General features: G+C 36.8%; 1 protein-coding gene across 2 annotated transcripts in view; it reads right to left on the bottom strand.

The window, feature by feature from the left end:
- LOC125673902 (uncharacterized) overlaps positions 1–18,968 on the bottom strand; it is a 55,794-nt gene extending 36,826 nt beyond the window's left edge. The window contains exons 1-6 of one of the 2 annotated variants that reach the window (XM_048910829.2): positions 18,853–18,968; positions 6,704–6,877; positions 4,664–4,850; positions 4,056–4,130; positions 1,602–1,683; positions 53–131 (exon numbers count right to left, since the gene is read on the bottom strand). In XM_048910829.2, coding sequence (XP_048766786.2) covers positions 53–131; positions 1,602–1,683; positions 4,056–4,130; positions 4,664–4,850; positions 6,704–6,842 — 562 coding nt within the window. In that variant the 5' untranslated portion in view covers positions 6,843–6,877; positions 18,853–18,968. Of the gene's footprint in view, positions 1–52; positions 132–1,601; positions 1,684–4,055; positions 4,131–4,663; positions 4,851–6,703; positions 6,878–8,425; positions 9,811–18,852 lie in introns of those variants that run through there. The other variant, XM_056158467.1, reaches the window with a different exon arrangement.

Below are 18,968 nucleotides of genomic sequence, written 5' to 3'. Positions count from 1 at the left end.
TAATAGTATGTGTGAAATGAGTATTTTAAAAAAGATTTTAACAGATGATTACCGTCCTGCGCCTTGCGTCTGAACTTCACAGCCGCTACATTCAGCATGTTCATACCGTACAGATTGTAGTCAATAAACATCTGTAAAATAGTCGTACACGTAAAACAATGTACAGATTGTAGTCAACAAACATCTGTAAAAAAGTCGTACACGTAAAACAATGTACAGATTGTAGTCAATAAACATCTGTTGAGGAGAAACTCGTACACGTAAAAGTATGTACAGTAACACAGACTTATAATGAAGTAATGGGACAAAGGATTTTGATTTGTTATAAAATTCATTGTATCCAGTAAGTTCATATACCATATAAGCAGAATTTTTAGTGAGGATTTAATTCTGACATTATTAGTGAGGGTGTTAGATATTTAAAATTAAATATCGCTAACTATGTATTCCATATCATAAGTAATAGTTATCTCTTTTGGAATTATAAAGTTGCTAAAATTAGCTCTTGATAACCATATGTACCCATTTTTATGGGAAAATTGCTAAATTTGTGTCTCATGAAAAAAATTCCACTTATATGGTATATTTTAAAACTACAGGGAATGAAAATAACTTTGCTGTAAGCGTAAATTCGTTATAAATGGGTTTGATGTAAGCATGTCTTACTGTATACAAATACTAACATACATGTAAATTTAATAGTCATATCACACTTTTCACCAAAGAGTTTTTAAAATTTATCTCTTTCTATGATAAGAAGATCAGAGCACACAATAACATACATTCTATTGTATCCTCTCAATGTTTACCTGTAGTATATACAATGTTTACCTGTAGTATATACAATGTTTACCTGTAGTGTGTGCAATGTTTACCTGTAGTATATACAATGTTTACCTGTAGTGTGTGCAATGTTTACCTGTAGTGTGTACAATGTTTACCTGTAGTGTGTACAATGTTTACCTGTAGTGTGTACAATGTTTACCTGTAGTATATACAATGTTTACCTGTAGTGTGTGCAATGTTTACTTGTAGTATATACAATGTTTACCTGTAGTGTGTGCAATGTTTACCTGTAGTGTGTACAATGCTTACCTGTAGTGTGTGCAATGTTTACTTGTAGTATATACAATGTTTACCTGTAGTGTGTACAATGTTTACTTGTAGTATATACAATGTTTACCTGTAGTGTGTACAATGTTTACCTGTAGTGTGTGCAATGTTTACCTGTAGTGTGTGCAATGTTTACCTGTAGTATATACAATGTTTACCTGTAGTGTGTACAATGTTTACCTGTAGTGTGTACAATGTTTACCTGTAGTGTGTACAATGTTTACCTGTAGTGTGTACAATGTTTACCTGTAGTATATACAATGTTTACCTGTAGTGTGTACAATGTTTACCTGTAGTGTGTACAATGTTTACCTGTAGTGTGTACAATGTTTACCTGTAGTGTGTACAATGTTTACCTGTAGTGTGTGCAATGTTTACCTGTAGTGTGTACAATGTTTACCTGTAGTGTGTACAATGTTTACCTGTAGTATATACAATGTTTACCTGTAGTGTGTACAATGTTTACCTGTAGTGTGTTCAATGCTTACCTGTAGTGTGTAAGGAATATGAGATTCATAAGGCTGGAATCCTTTGTTTAGAACAGCTCCTCCAAGCAGTAAGTCCGCCGCCCTGAAAAACACGTCAGATTTAGACATCATGTGGAGAGACATTTCAGAAGTGGTAAAGTCTTCCTATAAACTTATGTACCATTCAGTACACGTCAGATTTAGACATCATGCGGACAGACACGTCAGATTTAGACATCATGTGGAGAGACACGTCAGATTTAGACATCATGTGGAGAGACATGTCAGATTTAGACATCATGTGGAGAGACATTTCAGAAGTGGTAAAGCCTTCCTATAAACTTATGTACCATTCAGTACACGTCAGATTTAGACATCATGCGGAAAGACACGTCAGATTTAGACATCATGTGGAGAGACACGTCAGATTTAGACATCATGTGGAGAGACACTTCAGATTTAGACATCATGTGGGGATGTTTTAGAAGAGGTAAAGCCTTCCTATGAACTTATGTACCATTCAGTACACGGTTCTATCTGATGGAATCTGAATTAATAACATGTATATGTGGAACTCTAACACCTGGTTTTCTGTGTTTTATACACACACTGTAGATCTATAGTGAGTGGTGTTATGTTTGCTTTATCCAACAAGTTGAAATGGTGCATCTAAAGCAAAGCAATTGATACGGCATTTTAACGATGTTTTATTTATCCCATACTAATTCCTTCTGTTTATGGCACTGATCTAACTTCACGCAATGAAACATCATGGTTTTTACTTGCATGCAATAACTAGAAGTGCCTGTTTACTAAACAAAGAACGTTTGATCAAGCTTTTATCCAATGGGTGATATACACCACATGTACGGGATGAAAATATATATTCCAATACATGTATTTCCACGACTCTATCTTGGACCAGTATCACAAAAGGTTTAAAATGTTATTTAAAAAAAACGTTTAAAAGTCTTTTTTTAACATTCCTGTACTGCTGTTAAATCCATGACAGGATTCCAGTGTTTGTACGGTCTTATCAAGCCCCTCCCCCCTCTGTCTACACAGTTACAACAGACCATTAACTGGTCTATCTACAAGGTGATAACAGATTAACTCTCAAAGTACAGTTATCTAGGACTTAATCTTTCTGTCACCTGATAATTCCTCAGTAGTTCTCAGACCTGTACAATCATCCTAAAGATTCACCACATCACTGCACACCTTGACCTAGTTTAGTGTACCTAATAATACAGACTGACAGTCACCTGTGTATAACAAATACCCTAAAAATGTTTGAATGCCTATATCTTTTCAATTTTACAAAGATAATCAATATTGTATGTGTAATAAAGATAATCGATATCATATGTGCAATAAAGATGATCGATATTGTACGTGTAATAAAGATAATCAATATTATACATGTAATAAAGATAATCAATATTGTACGTGTAATAAAGATAATCTATACTGTACGTCTAATAAAGATAATCGATATTGTACATGTAATAATGATAATCAATATTGTACATGTAATAAAGATAATCGATATTGTACGTGTAATAAAGATAATCAATATTGTACATGTAATAAAGATAATCAATACTGTATGTTTAATAAAGATAATAAATATTATACGTGTAATAAAGATGATCGATATTGTACATGCAATAAAGATAATCAATATTATACGTGTAATAAAGATAATCAATATTGTACATGTAAAAAGATGATCAATATTGTATGTGCAATAAAGATAATCGATATTGTACGTGTAATAAAGATAATCAATATTATATGTGCAATAAAGATAATCGATATCATCTGTGCAATAAAGATAATCGATATTGTACGTGTAATAAAGATAATTGATATTGTACGTGTAATAAAGATAATTGATATTGTACGTGTAATAAAGATAATCGATATTGTTCATACTGTACATGTAATACATTTTTACTGATGGACTAAAATAATAGGAAACTACCTTATCTGATAAAATAGATGAATCGAAGTCCTAAAATACTTACTTCCTGATGACATTAGGATTAGTCCTAGAACACTTACATCCTGATGACATTAGGATTAGTCCTAGAACACTTACTTCCTGATGACATTAGGAGTGTTAGATTGAAGCCCTAGAACACTTACTGATGACATTAGGAGTGTTAGATTGAAGCCCTAGAACACTTACTTCCTAATGACATTAGGAGTGTTAGATTGAAGCCCTAGAACACTTACTTCCTGATGACATTAGGAGTGTTAGATTGAAGCCCTAGAACACTTACTTCCTAATGACATTAGGAGTGTTAGATTGAAGCCCTAGAACACTTACTTCCTAATGACATTAGGAGTGTTAGATTGAAGTCCTAGAACACTTACTTCCTGATGACATTAGGAGTGTTAGATTGAAGCCCTAGAACACTTACTTCCTGATGACATTAAGAGTGTTAGTTAAAGTCTTAGAACACTTACTTCCTGATGATATTCGGATTGTAGAAGTAGATCTTGAGGAACTGTTGTTCTCTTTCATGGTAGCCATACATGGGTCTGTACAGAGAGATCAATTCAGCTTCATTATCTAATGTGGCATTTCATATAAAGATAGTGACTTATGCCATGTAAACTTGTTCTTTTCCCTCTAACAAACTCGTTCTTTTCCTTTTAATAAACTGGTTCTTTTCCCCCTAACAAATTGATTTTTTTTCCCTCTGACAAACTGGTTATTTTCCCTCTAACGAATTGGGTTTTTTTGTTCCTCTAACAAACTGGTTCTTTTCCCTCTAACAATTCGTTCTTTCCCCCCCTAACAAATTTGGGTTTTTTTCCTCTAACAAACTGGTTCTTTTCCCTCTAACAAACTGGTTCTAGACAGTAAATTCAATGAAACCACTTCATAAATCAAATTACAGATTTCTGATTTCATTCTAATAATTATCACTTCTAAGCTTGAAATTTCTATCTTTAAAACAAACTTTATCTATATGCTACAATGTCACACACACTACTGCTACACAATAAACTATTTCTGTTCTATCCATACAAATAAACACATGTGATGTATATACAGCAAAAAATCTTACATTCCCGACACCAGGGTGATTTTGTACACATGCTGTATTTCTGACGATGCATGGCCCTGCGCGACATTGATTGCTTTATCCAGACTGTTGGCGAAGAGTCGTAGGTATCTGTCCCAAGGCTGAGTTCCATCGTACAATACATACAGGTAGGGAAACACTCCGTGCACATGCATGCATGTCTTCTGACCTAAAAACAGTCCACAGTGACCCAATTTGAAAACAACACTTTTCAACAGTTTAGACATTTACAGAAGCACATATCATGAACTAGTGGCCCTTTTCACAAACAAGAGGCCCATGGACCAAATCGCTCACCTGAGTCGCCTTGGCCCTGGTGCTAATCAGCTGTTGTATTTCTAAGATTTTTTTTTTTTCAATCTTTATTTCTGTGAAATATTTCAGCCCCATATTGTGGTCCCAAACAAACCTCTCAGATCTATCACAACATAACTGACACAAGGTCAAAAATCATGGTATGAAATGCAAGGTCTTGCCTTAAGGAATCTATACACAACATATGAATGCCCTACTTTTAAATAGTTTAGGAGATATTGCCTAGGGTAATGTTTCTTAAAACTTTGGTTCCAAATGAAAGGTTTTGTCACATACATGAAACATGAGAGATATAATATCACTCACCATTCAAAAGTTAGGAGCAAGATTAAAGGTTAAATTTTGAAATTTGGTCAAACTCCAAGGTCAAAGTCACAAGGTCAAGGATCATGTTATGAAATATAAGGTTTGCTATAAGGAATCTATATAGAACATATGAAAGTCCTACATTAAATTGAGGTCATTGTAACAAGGTTAAAATCTTGGAACCAAAAACAGGGCTTGTCTTAAGAAATGCATATATGAAATATGAGAGTAATATCATGCACCATTCAAAAGTTATGAGCAAAGTTATAGTTTCAGACAGATAGGACAGAACTAATACCCCCCCCCCCCCCCCTCCCACTTTAGTATAAAGGGCATAAAAGAACTTGAATCCACACAACTTAGGAATGTTTGCATTTTGTTGTGATTTAGTGTAGCCCTGCTACTCTTGAAAAGAAGTTGTTTTAATCAATCTCCTGTATATTCCCATATAAAACTTTTATCTCCTATTGTGGCCCCACCTACCTAGATACCCCTGAATTTATCAAACTTGAATTTGCATGACCTGAAGATGCTTGCATATATTTCTATGACTAACCATGGCCCTGCTGTTCTTGAGAAGAAGATTTTCAAGAATGTTTCCTTGGATATTCCAATATAAAACTTTGATCCCCTTTTGTGACCCCATCCTACCCAAAGGGGTCATCTAAACAGGCTTCAATTTGCACTAACTGGGGATGCTTGCATATTTAAAACATGGACGCTTAAAGTTTATGAGCAGACGGAGAGATAGACGGTCGCTGGACAAAAAGTGATCCGAGTAGCTCATGTCAGATTTCACCTTGCTGAATTAAAAATCTCAAACTCGAGATCAAAATTTAGAAACACAATAATTTGATTATACATGTACCTCATTTCTTCCAGATCTTCCGAATTAGTATATAAATTATACACAGTTGATAATACTAGCATACACACTTATGACCTTGTGATGTCTATTTGATTGAGAGGCAAAAAGAAATTCTTATCATAGTCGTAAGATATTTTGAAGAACCACAGGTTTACAAGAAAGAAAAGAAAGATACAGTTGTTAATGTCACAGTTTTTAATATATCAATCAAATCAACCAAATCTACCAACACAAGTAATTTTCATCTAACTATCAGCCTGTGTAGGCATGACATATGCACTGTTTACTGTGTACAGGGAAATTTACAATGTACGTCCCAGGGTGCTTATGCCCTGATGCAATAAATTCACCATTTCAAATCACCCAGTAAGAGTGACACAATGGGACAATAATACCCCAGACTACAGTATTTTTAGTTTAGCACATCTATTACTTTAAACCAATAAATCCCACAAGACTTGCAGTCTTTGCACCATGAAAGATAAAACATGCATTATATGTGGATTTGGAGTCTGGCCCCCAATAGAGCATACCTTGAGGTGTTGATCCATACACTCTGATGACAGGAACTTTCTTGACAGCAGAGGCCCTGAAGTCTGCGTACTGTACGTCCAGCCCGGGTATTGGAGTCCCCTGGTAGTGGTCGGTCGTTACAATTCGTATCGAGAACATCCCGATTTAGACCTTCACTTTTGAAGATTCATCTTCTGTAAACACAAAAACAATAAAAATGATGAATAATGTCTATAATAATCACAAAATAAAGTCAAATATCGTATCTTACACGGTAAAACCAATTGAAGACATTGCCTAAAACATTTTGATGACTAAGATCCAGAATACATGCTTTGTTATTCTAACCCTGCACATTCACAGTTTCCAGACAAAACAATGGCAGAAATTTTTACCCTTCCTCACAAAATCAATACATCTTCCACTGATCTCATCTTTATCACAGTCAATATACCCACTCAAAATTTCTCATCCAGCAGACCTCCATTTTGGAAAAAAAAACCAGAAATTTTTACACATCAAACAGAAATTTAAAGGGGTTAATTTCATAGATGTGTAGTCAAATGTGTCACCTATCATTAGCACGACTACATGAAACAGAACACGATGATATCACATGTCAGCAGACACAGAGCTGTTTCTGATATTCTACATCTCCACAGTACGAAAGGACCAACACCATAGAACAAGATGTTACACAAGAAATTTTCAGTTACAGATTAACTGCCCAGTTACAGGAGACAACCAGTCGCTGAGATCAATACGCTTCAACTCCCGAGATAACGTGAATGACTGTATAGTATCCAATACTATACGACTTCCCTCCTCATCCTCCGAACAACCGGAATATCAACAACTCCCGAGATAACGTGAATGACTGCATAGTATCTAATACTATACGACTTCCCTCCTCATCCTCCAGAAAAAAACCCCAAAATATCAACAAGTACCTGCGGAAATCATTAGGTGCATCAACCTATCATGTACCTTGTGAGGTTCTGCTGCATTTTTTTTAAAAGGGGCCTCGAATTGTTAATATTGGTACCAGTACATGAAAAATGTCTTACATGCTCTAACAAATCCTCTCTCTCATTCGTACATGAACCATGCATATATGTAATGCATGTGTTTGTACCTGCATGTATGTGTGTGTGTTTGTGTGTGTATGTATGTACCTCATTCCCAAGAGTACCATTTCATCTTGGTTTTTTCTACTATACATGTATTTACATTTATCAATTTTTAGTCAGTAATATTATTTATAAATTTATAATCATGTGATATTATTTATATTAAATTTATAATCATGTGATAATTATTTATTAATTTATAATCATGTGATAATTATTTATAAATTCATTATTATGTGATATTATCTATAAATTTATACTGTAATCATGTGCTATTATATATGAATTTTATAATCATGTGACATGCACCTGACCTTTCAACATAAAAACCTACACCTATTGTAAATACCAGAAATAAACTTTATTTTGCTAAGTTTATAGGATGGAAATAACAGCAGTAATTCTTCACAAGCAAGACCATGGTAATCATGTTTTACGGAAAATATTTCTACAGTACAAGTTCTCCTTGGGAACTTATTCTGCCCACAGTGCACATTATCTACATTCCACACACACACACTATCCCAATATCATTAACTCTACTCATCTTGTCAACATTTAGGGACCACAATGACTGGGTCTACATCAGAACACTCCCCCCTCCCCAGTTACCTCCAAATCTCCTGTATTTATAAAGCTGTACTCCCTCCAACCTGGAGGACTGGTGGCACATTGACACATCACCAACATCAATGAACATTTGTTGTAATGACACAGGATTTCCCTATGACCTACATTTCCTGACACCATGAAAGCATCAGAAGTATATTTGTTGTTCATAACGCCTGAGTACCATGTGTATATACATCTAGCTGAGCAGGCAGTGAAGTGTCTTGCATGGTATTACATATAAGCAAATACAATGGAAGGTCCAAAAGGTCAGGATTGGGTTCAAAAAGTCAAATCAGGTTCAAAAAGGTCATCACCAAGTAAAACAACCCCGAGTTTGAGCCTGATCAGAAGAGCAGGGAGTCCATTCATAAATCTGTTTTAGTTAACATGAATTATTATACAAGTCTGTGCTCTGGTGACTCGATCATATAGAGCAGTGACTCGATCATATAGAGGGTATATAACATGTCATCAAGTGGGATTTAAAAAGCAGTTTCCATTTTGAACTCCCATAGAAAAGGTCTCAATTTACACCTGATTACTTACATTTTCCATAACCTACGTTAAAAATAGCTCCAACGTTAACAGAGCCCTACTTAGTCATTATACTTCAAACAAAACAGCAGCCTACTGTGTGCATTGCTTATGGCACTATCAGTTTTTTACATCATCAATTCCCAGAGAATATTGCCAAAGTCGTGCCTACAGACCCCAAATCATTACTTTACTCTCGGAGAATTCAGATTGATGAAATGCTCAGGGAGAAACGATTCTTGCAAAAAAAATAAAATAATACAGATGTTGTGCTATAGCGCCTTTTCTTAAGAAGTGCTTGGTCAAGGTGACTAACCCCTTGTGAAAAGACAATGTATGTCTGAGATAGAAATATGTCTAGTGTGCAATAGACACTGGACAGTCGGACATAACTGGAAAAAATTCTCTTTCGTCTGAATGTAATCAAACCAAATGAAGTTCATCTTGTACATTTTAAGATTTTTAACCAGAAGTTCCACCATTAGCACAGCTGATGTGACCTTCCTCTACTTACATCATACACAGAAATCATCAGAATAATCAGAGTCTGTTAAATATTAATCTCCCATGATTTCTGCTACAGTGGTAATGGGCCCCAGATATGCTTACAAGCCATGAATATTTGTAACATCTCATCAATAATTCCCCAGAAGTTAAAGACACTGAAAACATCAAAGACCCTCACGGCCACAAATGGGCATCCTGTGGATATTGTAGGTTGACTAGTGACAAAAATGTGAAATGTTTACCCCTAACAAATACAGAATAGAGGATGAAAAATGTTGACATTACAGGAAAAAGAACAGATGCAGCTTGTCTTAGTTTAACAAACTTACAATGAGCTAAAAAAAAAAAAGAAAATAAATCACATTGAAATGTCAACAATTACATTAAATATAAACATGCCTGACATTAGTCTCTCACTAGCTTCTCGGAGGTCCTGAGGCACACAGTAATATTTCAGTATACTGTATATTCCTTTTTATATGGGAGTACTTTTGAAAAATACCATGAAGTCACTCGTAGACGTCAAAATTGTGAGAACACGAATTTGCAAGCAGACAGATGGTGAAGAGTTTCATCAAAAGTGAGTAATTTTAATTTGTGACTGGTGCTTCTCGCTAAATCATGTAACAATAAATTCCTAACGTTTATTTCGATATCTACTCCTTCCACATGGTCCTATTATCCACAAGGAGAGGCGGACCAACAGAAACCATCAGTCACCAGCCTCCGACCTGTACTCTGCTAATCAGCAGTCAACTCCTTCTCATCCAGCCCTAGAATATGAAATGGGAAGGTCTGATTCAGACTATTAAATCACATCTTCATAAAAATTCTACACTGTTCTGATTTGCCTGCTAAGAGAGAACCATTCCTAGTAAAGGAAAATAACCCCTAGGGGACTTAAAGTACACGAGGACCCATTAAAACTTCACAGAGAGAAAGAAAATCAATGATAAGCTGTGTTTGGTAGCAGGTGTATCATCAATGAAATCTCTGCCTATAAGCACAAGGTTAGACACCAACAACAATCTCCCCCCTCACAGACATCGCCTGACTCCACATCATCTCTTCGCTAGAACCACCACTCCTCAACAGCACCACCTGACACCACATCTTCTCTTAGCTAGAACCACTACCCCTCACCGGCTCCACCTGACAACACATCTTCTCTTAGCTAGACCCACCACCCCTCACCGGCTCCACCTGACAACACATCTTCTCTTAGCTAGAACCACCACCCCTCACCGGCTCCACCTGACAACACATCTTCTCTTAGCTAGAACCACCACTCCTCAACAGCACCACCTGACACCACATCTTCTCTTAGCTAGAACCACTACCCCTCACCGGCTCCACCTGACAACATATCTTCTCTTAGCTAGAACCACCACCCCTCACCAGCTCCACCTGACAACACATCTTCTCTTAGCTAGAACCACCACCCCTCACCGGCTCCACCTGACAACACATCTTCTCTTAGCTAGAACCACCACCCCTCACCGGCTCCACCTGACAACACATCTTCTCTTAGCTAGAACCACCACCCCTCACCGGCTCCACCTGACACCACATCTTCTCTTAGCTAGAACCACCATCCCTCACCGGTTCCACCTGACAACACATCTTCTCTTAGCTAGAACCACCACTCTTCAACAGCACCACCTGACACCACATCTTCTCTTAGCTAGAACCACCACCCCTCACCGGCTCCACCTGACAACATATCTTCTCTTAGCTAGAACCACCACCCCTCACCGGCTCCACCTGACAACACATCTTCTCTTAGCTAGAACCACCACCACCTGACAACACATCATCTCTTAGTTAGAACACCCCTCCGGTCCACCTTTTACCACATCATCTCTTAGCTAGAACCCTGTTTAATTGTACATCAACACACTATGTCATGTTGTGTGGCCATGATTTCATTTCTGAATCAGAACTATTTCTACGTGTCTCTTTACATTGAGTCATATATTGTCAGATCATCTACAGAAGTGATTTAATTGTTAATCCACATCATGTCTGACTACCAGGATTTCTTCCATTTTCAAAACACTGAAGTCTAACTAATGTCTAAAATCTACAAATGAACTCCATAGCTGGGCCTGGGCATCTTCAGTTATATTTTCCTTTTACTATGTAAGAACATTTCTATTAATAGCTAAAGATCCAGATAATATCCAAATCAAGAGACCCAGAAAATCAATACACACAGCTAATGACTGTAATTATGTAAACATGTTAATTAACTTGCAATCTTTAGCTGCTCTGTCATACATCCCAAGAAAATCAGTCCAAAATCCGTTTTAAATACAGGGAATTTCCCCCATAACCTGATGTTTTCTAAGTCTATCTAAATACAGGGAATTCCCCCCTGTTCATCTCATGTTTTCCTTAAGTCTATTTTAATACACCCCCCCCCCCCCTTTTATACCCTCTTCCTGTCACAAGCATCCACAGAAACTTCAGTTTAATGATCTTGTCCTGAAATTTGATCCCATTCAGGTAAATAGTCCTAATCTGTCCACTACACCCTAAGGATTTCAACAGGTGTGAAATGCTCAGGTGTGCCTCTGATCATGAACAAATTAGCTCAGAAACTTGGACATTTTCTCCATATTTTGGTTTAAAAATGTAAAAATCAGAGAGAGAGAGAGATTTTCACAAATGTTAAAATTGTGCTATTCATATAGTTTTATATTGTGCTATTTATACAGTTTTATATTGTGCTATCTATTCAGTTTATATCTTCCTATTCATGAAACTCTTCTGCAAATGAGATAAGAAAGCTATACCAATAAACTGTGACAATTAATTAAAGTTTCAAGCTGACTTCTGGTGTGACAGATTCAGTAGAGAAATGACTTCTGGTGAGACAGATTCAGTAGAGAAATGCATTGTGTAATCAACTCACATTACAGAAAACCCACAATGTAGAAATAAACATATTTTAAATAAAGCCTAAATCAAAATTTCCAGTGACACCCATCTAACACCTGTGCAAGTCAGCTGATCCAGGTGATATGAATTACATAACGCTCCTGTACATGCTACTACCAAACACAACAACTATCTTTTCTCTTATCCACATACATTAACTAGCAAATATCATAAACACAACATTGTATGTATGTGTCTTGTACTGGCTGTTCCCTACAATGCCCTTGAACTCAGGAGATTTAACCACAGGCATGATATTAGTGTCAGAAGAGTAAATGATTAGATACATTGTATGACTGCAGGAAAAGCACATTTAACCACCATTGTACAGCTTAAATGATTTCCGAACAGCTGCTCAGCTGAACTGCAACACACAACCAACCCCTCACCCCCCCCCCCACCCCCACCCACCCATCTAGCCACCATTGATTGTGCAGCTTAAATGATTTCCGAACAGCTGCTCTGCTGAACTGCAACCCCCCCCCCCCCCTCCCATCTAGCCACCATTGTACAGCTTAAATGATTTCCGAACAGCTGCTCAGCTGAACTGCAACACATAACCCCTCACACACCCCACTTTCCTGAACAACTGCTCAGCTGAGGATATCCACTGCAACCTCCCACCCCCCACCTAGCCACCATTGTAGAGCTTTTTAAAATCTTCCCTGATCCCCATCATCACCACGGAACACCCCTGTCTGATTTTTTTTACCTCCATTCACTGAAGATGGTTCTGGTGACCAACAACACATATTAAATGAAACATGCACAGTGTTGATTTCAGACATGTAACTTGTGTATAACCAGGTTCTATAGTCTGACATACAAAAAATTGCCATTCGCAAGTCATCTGGACATTCGAATATATTCGTCCCTGAAAATAAGAAATATGTTGGCACACATATTCCTCTTCAGACACATAGGGTCTGTTTGTTTTTGACAGACAACCTCAGTATTTTATACAGGATTACACCCAGCAATAGATCACCTGTCAGTATTCACTTGGGAAAATTCATAGATAGTCTCGAAACACCATACACAGCATATACACTGCACATAGACCTCAACACCAAAAACAGTCCACACAAAATCTCACAGTTCTTAAAAATATCTATATAACATATATGTCATCCTTCTAATATGTCTACACCAAACACATACTTTTTTGGCATTAACGTCAATATGATGCTTTCCTCATTAATGAATTTCATCTAATTAGCATGAACTAAAATGGCTACCTTAAATAGACAAACCTTCACAATACACTCCCGTCTCACGACATGCTCGGTGACAGAAGATCTGGAAGATCAATATTGAGTCTAAGACAGGCACTTTTTATGGATTTCAAGAATAAAAACTCCTGACAGTGAGTTTCCACAGACGTACACACACAGTGGCTCAATCACACCAAAACAACAGCACGTGACGGAAGCAAAGTATGGAAAAAATTCACGCACCACAGATAAAATACAAATTCTTTAAACATGTTAAAAGCTCAACACTAGATAACTGTTCACATCTTTACCTCGATCAAAACAACCGTTGTATTTAATAAATTCTGAGTGGATGTAATATCCTAAACCTTCACTGGGGAAATGGATGTTTTCAGACACACGACAGAGAAAGAAAAAAAACAAGACTCTCTTCTTCAGGTAGCAGCTTGTGGCCTGACGAGATAACAGATAGAACCACAGCAAATTGAACATGTGTGAGCAGTGTGGATTGTAAACACTTGATCGACACACACCAGAGAATTCTCTGTTAGAAAAACCAACTCTCAGTGGTGCTCCAAAAACTAACAGGAGAAAAATCCTATTTTTTTCACCTCCCAAACAACATCAGCCATTAAAACCTCCACAGAAAATTTTTAATTGTTACTGGGGTTGTCTCTATGTCATCGATTTCAGCACTCCAGGCTAAGGGACAATTAAAAACATGGGAACAGGCGATTCCAGCAGGCCATGATTAATATTAACATTCTTAATTAGCGACAATCTTAGGCCCTTAGGAAGTTTTAGTGGTTGTTCAAAAAAAATTTCACAAACAGAATGTAAATCATGGGCTGTCATGATTTTTACAGCGACTTGCGAAGTGTTTGTAAATCATGCAACCTGAAAGTTCATAGAACTCGATGAGAATTTTGTTTTTGTCTGCAGAGAATTTTACTTCAGTGGATCACTAGCCATGAGGACAGAAAAATCTTATCCAATATTCATGACACATCTCTTCTCTCATTACGACAAAGTCAGTATACACAGTGTATGTAAATAAGACTCTTAACATGCTGAACAAGACACAAATCCCTTACAAAAATAAATTCAGCATGTCAAGAGAAAGTAGTGTCTCCTGTTTAAATTCACCATGTCAAGAGAAAGTGGTGTCTCCTGTTTTTCTTAAGAAATATGCCCCTTTTGATGGCCTCGGGGTTTTTCCTTCCACCAGCCACATGGAGATTTCCCAAAACAAGAAAAGTCTAATCTTAGAAACCTGACAGTCTGTCAGTAACTGTAAGAACGACTGCCATGTGTTACCCACCAGAGGACTGTTCCTTACATATTAGCCCCTGATAGCTCTGTAACCCGATAATTACACATACCCCATCACATTCCCTTATCAAATTAAATGCCTACCTCAGAAGTTGACAAAAGACTCCCCACTGTACACATTATTAAATGTGGTAAAGGATAGTGATTATCTGGGCTACCGTGACCCACAAATGAAAGAGGTCAAGCTGCAAGAAGGTAAAAACTAACCGTCATAAATCAAAGAATCATCATAAATCTCCAGAATACTTGCCACTCTAATTATAAAACACTTTCCACAGATCTAGGAAGAATGATAATCCTGGGCCCACCACATGCGGAGAGTTATCCTCCAAAGAAAATAAACCTACCAGGATTCTGGACGGTTGTGTCTGCCACTAAACACCGGGAGTTTGTGTGTGGATAAAAAGAATATTCCGTGTGCATGTGATGTAGGCCTGTTGTACCAACTGTGACTCTGTCCCAAGTCACTCCAGGAGGATCTCAAGCTACCTGTAAATGACATGTGCTATCTCACGGTTGATAGACCGTGCTCCGTGTCTAAGCACACACAAACACACTGCTGGATGTCCACCTTGATTACCTTGTTCCAAACTAGTAGACTGGCCCCTCACCAGACACTGTTATCTAATGGTCAACCATGTAGGGCCGGTCCATCACCACAGACACCATATCTAGTGGTCAGTTGTATAGAGATATTACAGTCACGGGTCTCCGAGAGTAATTTATACATAGTCACATCATTAGGCTATATATCTATATTTTAAAAAAAATCAACCATATTAACTAAATTCCATGTTTAAAACTGTGTGTTAGAGTATTGCACCCTCAAATAAAGATGTAGATACACCCCCATTAAGACCAATGACTGAATTAGCATATCTTTTTTTTTCCCCTCCATTTCGAAAAGAAAGTCAAGAATCAAATTATTTCAAAATCAGGATACGCTGAATAAACTGAAATTACAAATATATTCCCGTGAGACAATCCATCATATGAAATTTAAACCCTACAATGCACTAGAGAGCCAGGATTTTGTAGCCTGTGAAGTCCTGTAACTCAATACACCACAAACTACATGACATCTCCAATACATCAAAGCAGACCCTCTAGACACATCAACACTCTCCAAACAATTCAGTGGAAACCGGTTCAAATGCACCAGTAAGAGAATAGAACTAAACCTGCTTGAGTGTACAAGATTAAGCTTAGGTGACGGGTATTAAGAAATCAATTAACTATCTCTCACGCTTAACACCTAAAACATTTTTCACAAACATTACTTCTATTATATAAAGTTTGAACCCAATCCTCCCCCCTGTAGTCCACTTCTATTAATGTCATTGTATTATCTGGAAGTGGAACTATCTTACACAATTTGAACAGTTCATTTCTCAAAAGGAAGACATTCCCTATTACATTTGAGTCTCGTTTTTAATGTGCATGTCCTGTGTAAGATTATATTTATATATATATATAAATAAAACGCAAATGAAGTCTACTTATCACTGTATATATGATTAAAGGGATAGTAAAGGTCATTTTGTGTTCAAATTTTTAGAAAGAAATAAAATGAGTCCAAATGACTCTGAATACAAGTCATTTTCTGTAAATAACAATAATTGTATGCATTTATTTCCAAATTTAAAACAATCATAATCCCTTGAATATTTTTGCTAGACAAAAATTCAATCTGCTATATAGGTTGGCTCCTAGTGTAACTTCTAACAAACAAGCACCCATTTCAAAGCAAATCATTCATTTAAATCTTTTTTAATTATGTCATAACAGCAAAAAGATGATTTGGGGTGAGAAAAATGAGCTCTAATATCTCTTTTAATATAATACCCCCTCCCTCTTGTATTCATAAAATAGTACACAGTCCATGAATTGAAATTTGCTACATGTAGCTCAGTCTTTCCCTGTCTTTTAGCTAGTGTTCTATACGCCCCAATCTGCAGCTGGAAATTCTATAACAGAAACTACAGGCTCTGTCTAAGAACATATCTTGCACTTTGAAATTAGATGTAAATGCATGATTGCCATATGGGGTCCTGACAGAATTAGCACCGAGCCCACATCATGAGGTTATTTAAAGGAGTCCACTAATTTTAGACATTTCTATTTTATGTCCTGCTGCCAAATAGTGCTTTCTTTCATTAAGATTTTAAATTCCTTGCCTTCTGTTGGGATAAAAATTTTGAGTATTAAAATTTGCAAGTATGAAACAGGTTATTTGCAGCCCTTCAACATACAAACGGCAAGAATATAAACATCATAACTCACACTCATCACACACCCCCCCCCCCCCACCCCCCACCACCATTGCATTAGTTTCAGTAAAGTTTAAATCAATTCAATATTTCAGACTTATCTGTTACTTACTATTTATGACTTATAAATAACTGATCTTGGAGCATGGGCAACACAGGACATTTTATTTCCTCTACTAGACAAGTATACTTTAGTAAAATTTCTCTGAAACCACAATATTTTTTCATCATGTTCATAATGCTGTGTACATCCAGAGACCAATACATGTATCAACACTGCGTGAAAGTTACGTCCCTTGTCCGCCATCTCCAGCATAAAAATCATATTTCCCTACGTTGACCTTTGTAATTTTCTTATCTGTAGCTTTGATAGTTGATATTTTTCCATCAATTGCAGTAAGCTACAAAAATGCCCCAGGGTGGGGGGAATCCATTAACTTGTATGAAAGCTTGATAAATAGCTAAATGTCTTACATTTGGTAGGTTAAAGAAGGAAAACTTGGTTTTTCACCGATTGACCTTTGGCTGACCTTGCAAAGGGACATAACTCACAGCGAAGTGTTGATACGTGCATAGGCAGAGAAGCCTATATGACAACAATGACCAATGAAAAACATTTGAACTTTTAACCTTCATCATGGTAGTGTTGAGGGGGGGGGGGGATTTGAGGGGGGGGGGGGGGGGATTGCACCTTTCCTCACAATTCAACTGATCGACAATTAACAGTTGTATAAATCTTTCACTTGTCACAGAAAAAATCATAAAGATTTGTACTATTTTACATTACAAAGTAGTTATTAACATATCTAACAAACTCCATTTTGCTGTTCCAACAACTATTGAAATACAGTTTATACAACACGCACACATACAAACACACTCATAATACCATTACAATGCAACCCGGCAATGCAACAGGCCAGGCAAAATGTCTAAATTTAGCTATATAACTGTATCAAGAGCTTGATTTACTTATTTATGGATTGAATTATCACTTGTCACTAATGAAAACACGTTGCCTATTAATTTAACAAGTTCTTTTCAAAGTGTGTCCTTTAGAGAACAGACAGTGAAAAGCGATGCATTAACTGAGGGCATTTATGGTCAACAAAATGTTTCAAACGACAAACTCATGAAAAGATCAAGCATAGATTTCTATATGGTTGATGCAAAAATCTAAATTTGACGTGAGAATTTTTGTTTGGTTGTACAGCTCTACACGTGTACCTTGTGTTGATTTGTTATTTGTAATATAGAATTGAAATAATACCAAAAATACTTCAATTAAAATAGCTAATTAAAACAATGTTGGATAGTAATAGGTTTTCAAAGCCACATTGCTAAATCAAGCCCTGGCGCCGGATGTTTGATTGATGACCACATGGTATGGTATTTACATCAAGAACAAAGTTGTTCATTCACATTCGCTCCTCAGACACTTCTTCGTCTGCGCTACGTTTCAAAAACATCCAGACATTGATTCTACCGTGCATATTGATGCCTGGGTTAACTTGACCAAACACTTATCAAAATGAGAAGGGTTACTTTCAGCGTGAAGCACACTCGAGCTGAAAGTATTACCTACTTCAAGTTTACCTCAACACAGTACATTCCTTCATCATCTTACCGTGATAAAATCCAGGGCTTTGAAAAATATAGAACTTTTGCAATAATCGATCTGCCTTTCTCAGTTTCTGTGTATATTTTCTTCCACGCCCTCTTGTGGAGAGTTTTGCATTGATT

The sequence above is a fragment of the Ostrea edulis genome, chromosome 3 (assembly GCF_947568905.1).
Source record: "Ostrea edulis chromosome 3, xbOstEdul1.1, whole genome shotgun sequence".
Taxonomy (NCBI): Eukaryota; Metazoa; Mollusca; class Bivalvia; order Ostreida; family Ostreidae; genus Ostrea; species Ostrea edulis.
This window is presented reverse-complemented; position numbering and strand designations above follow the sequence as displayed.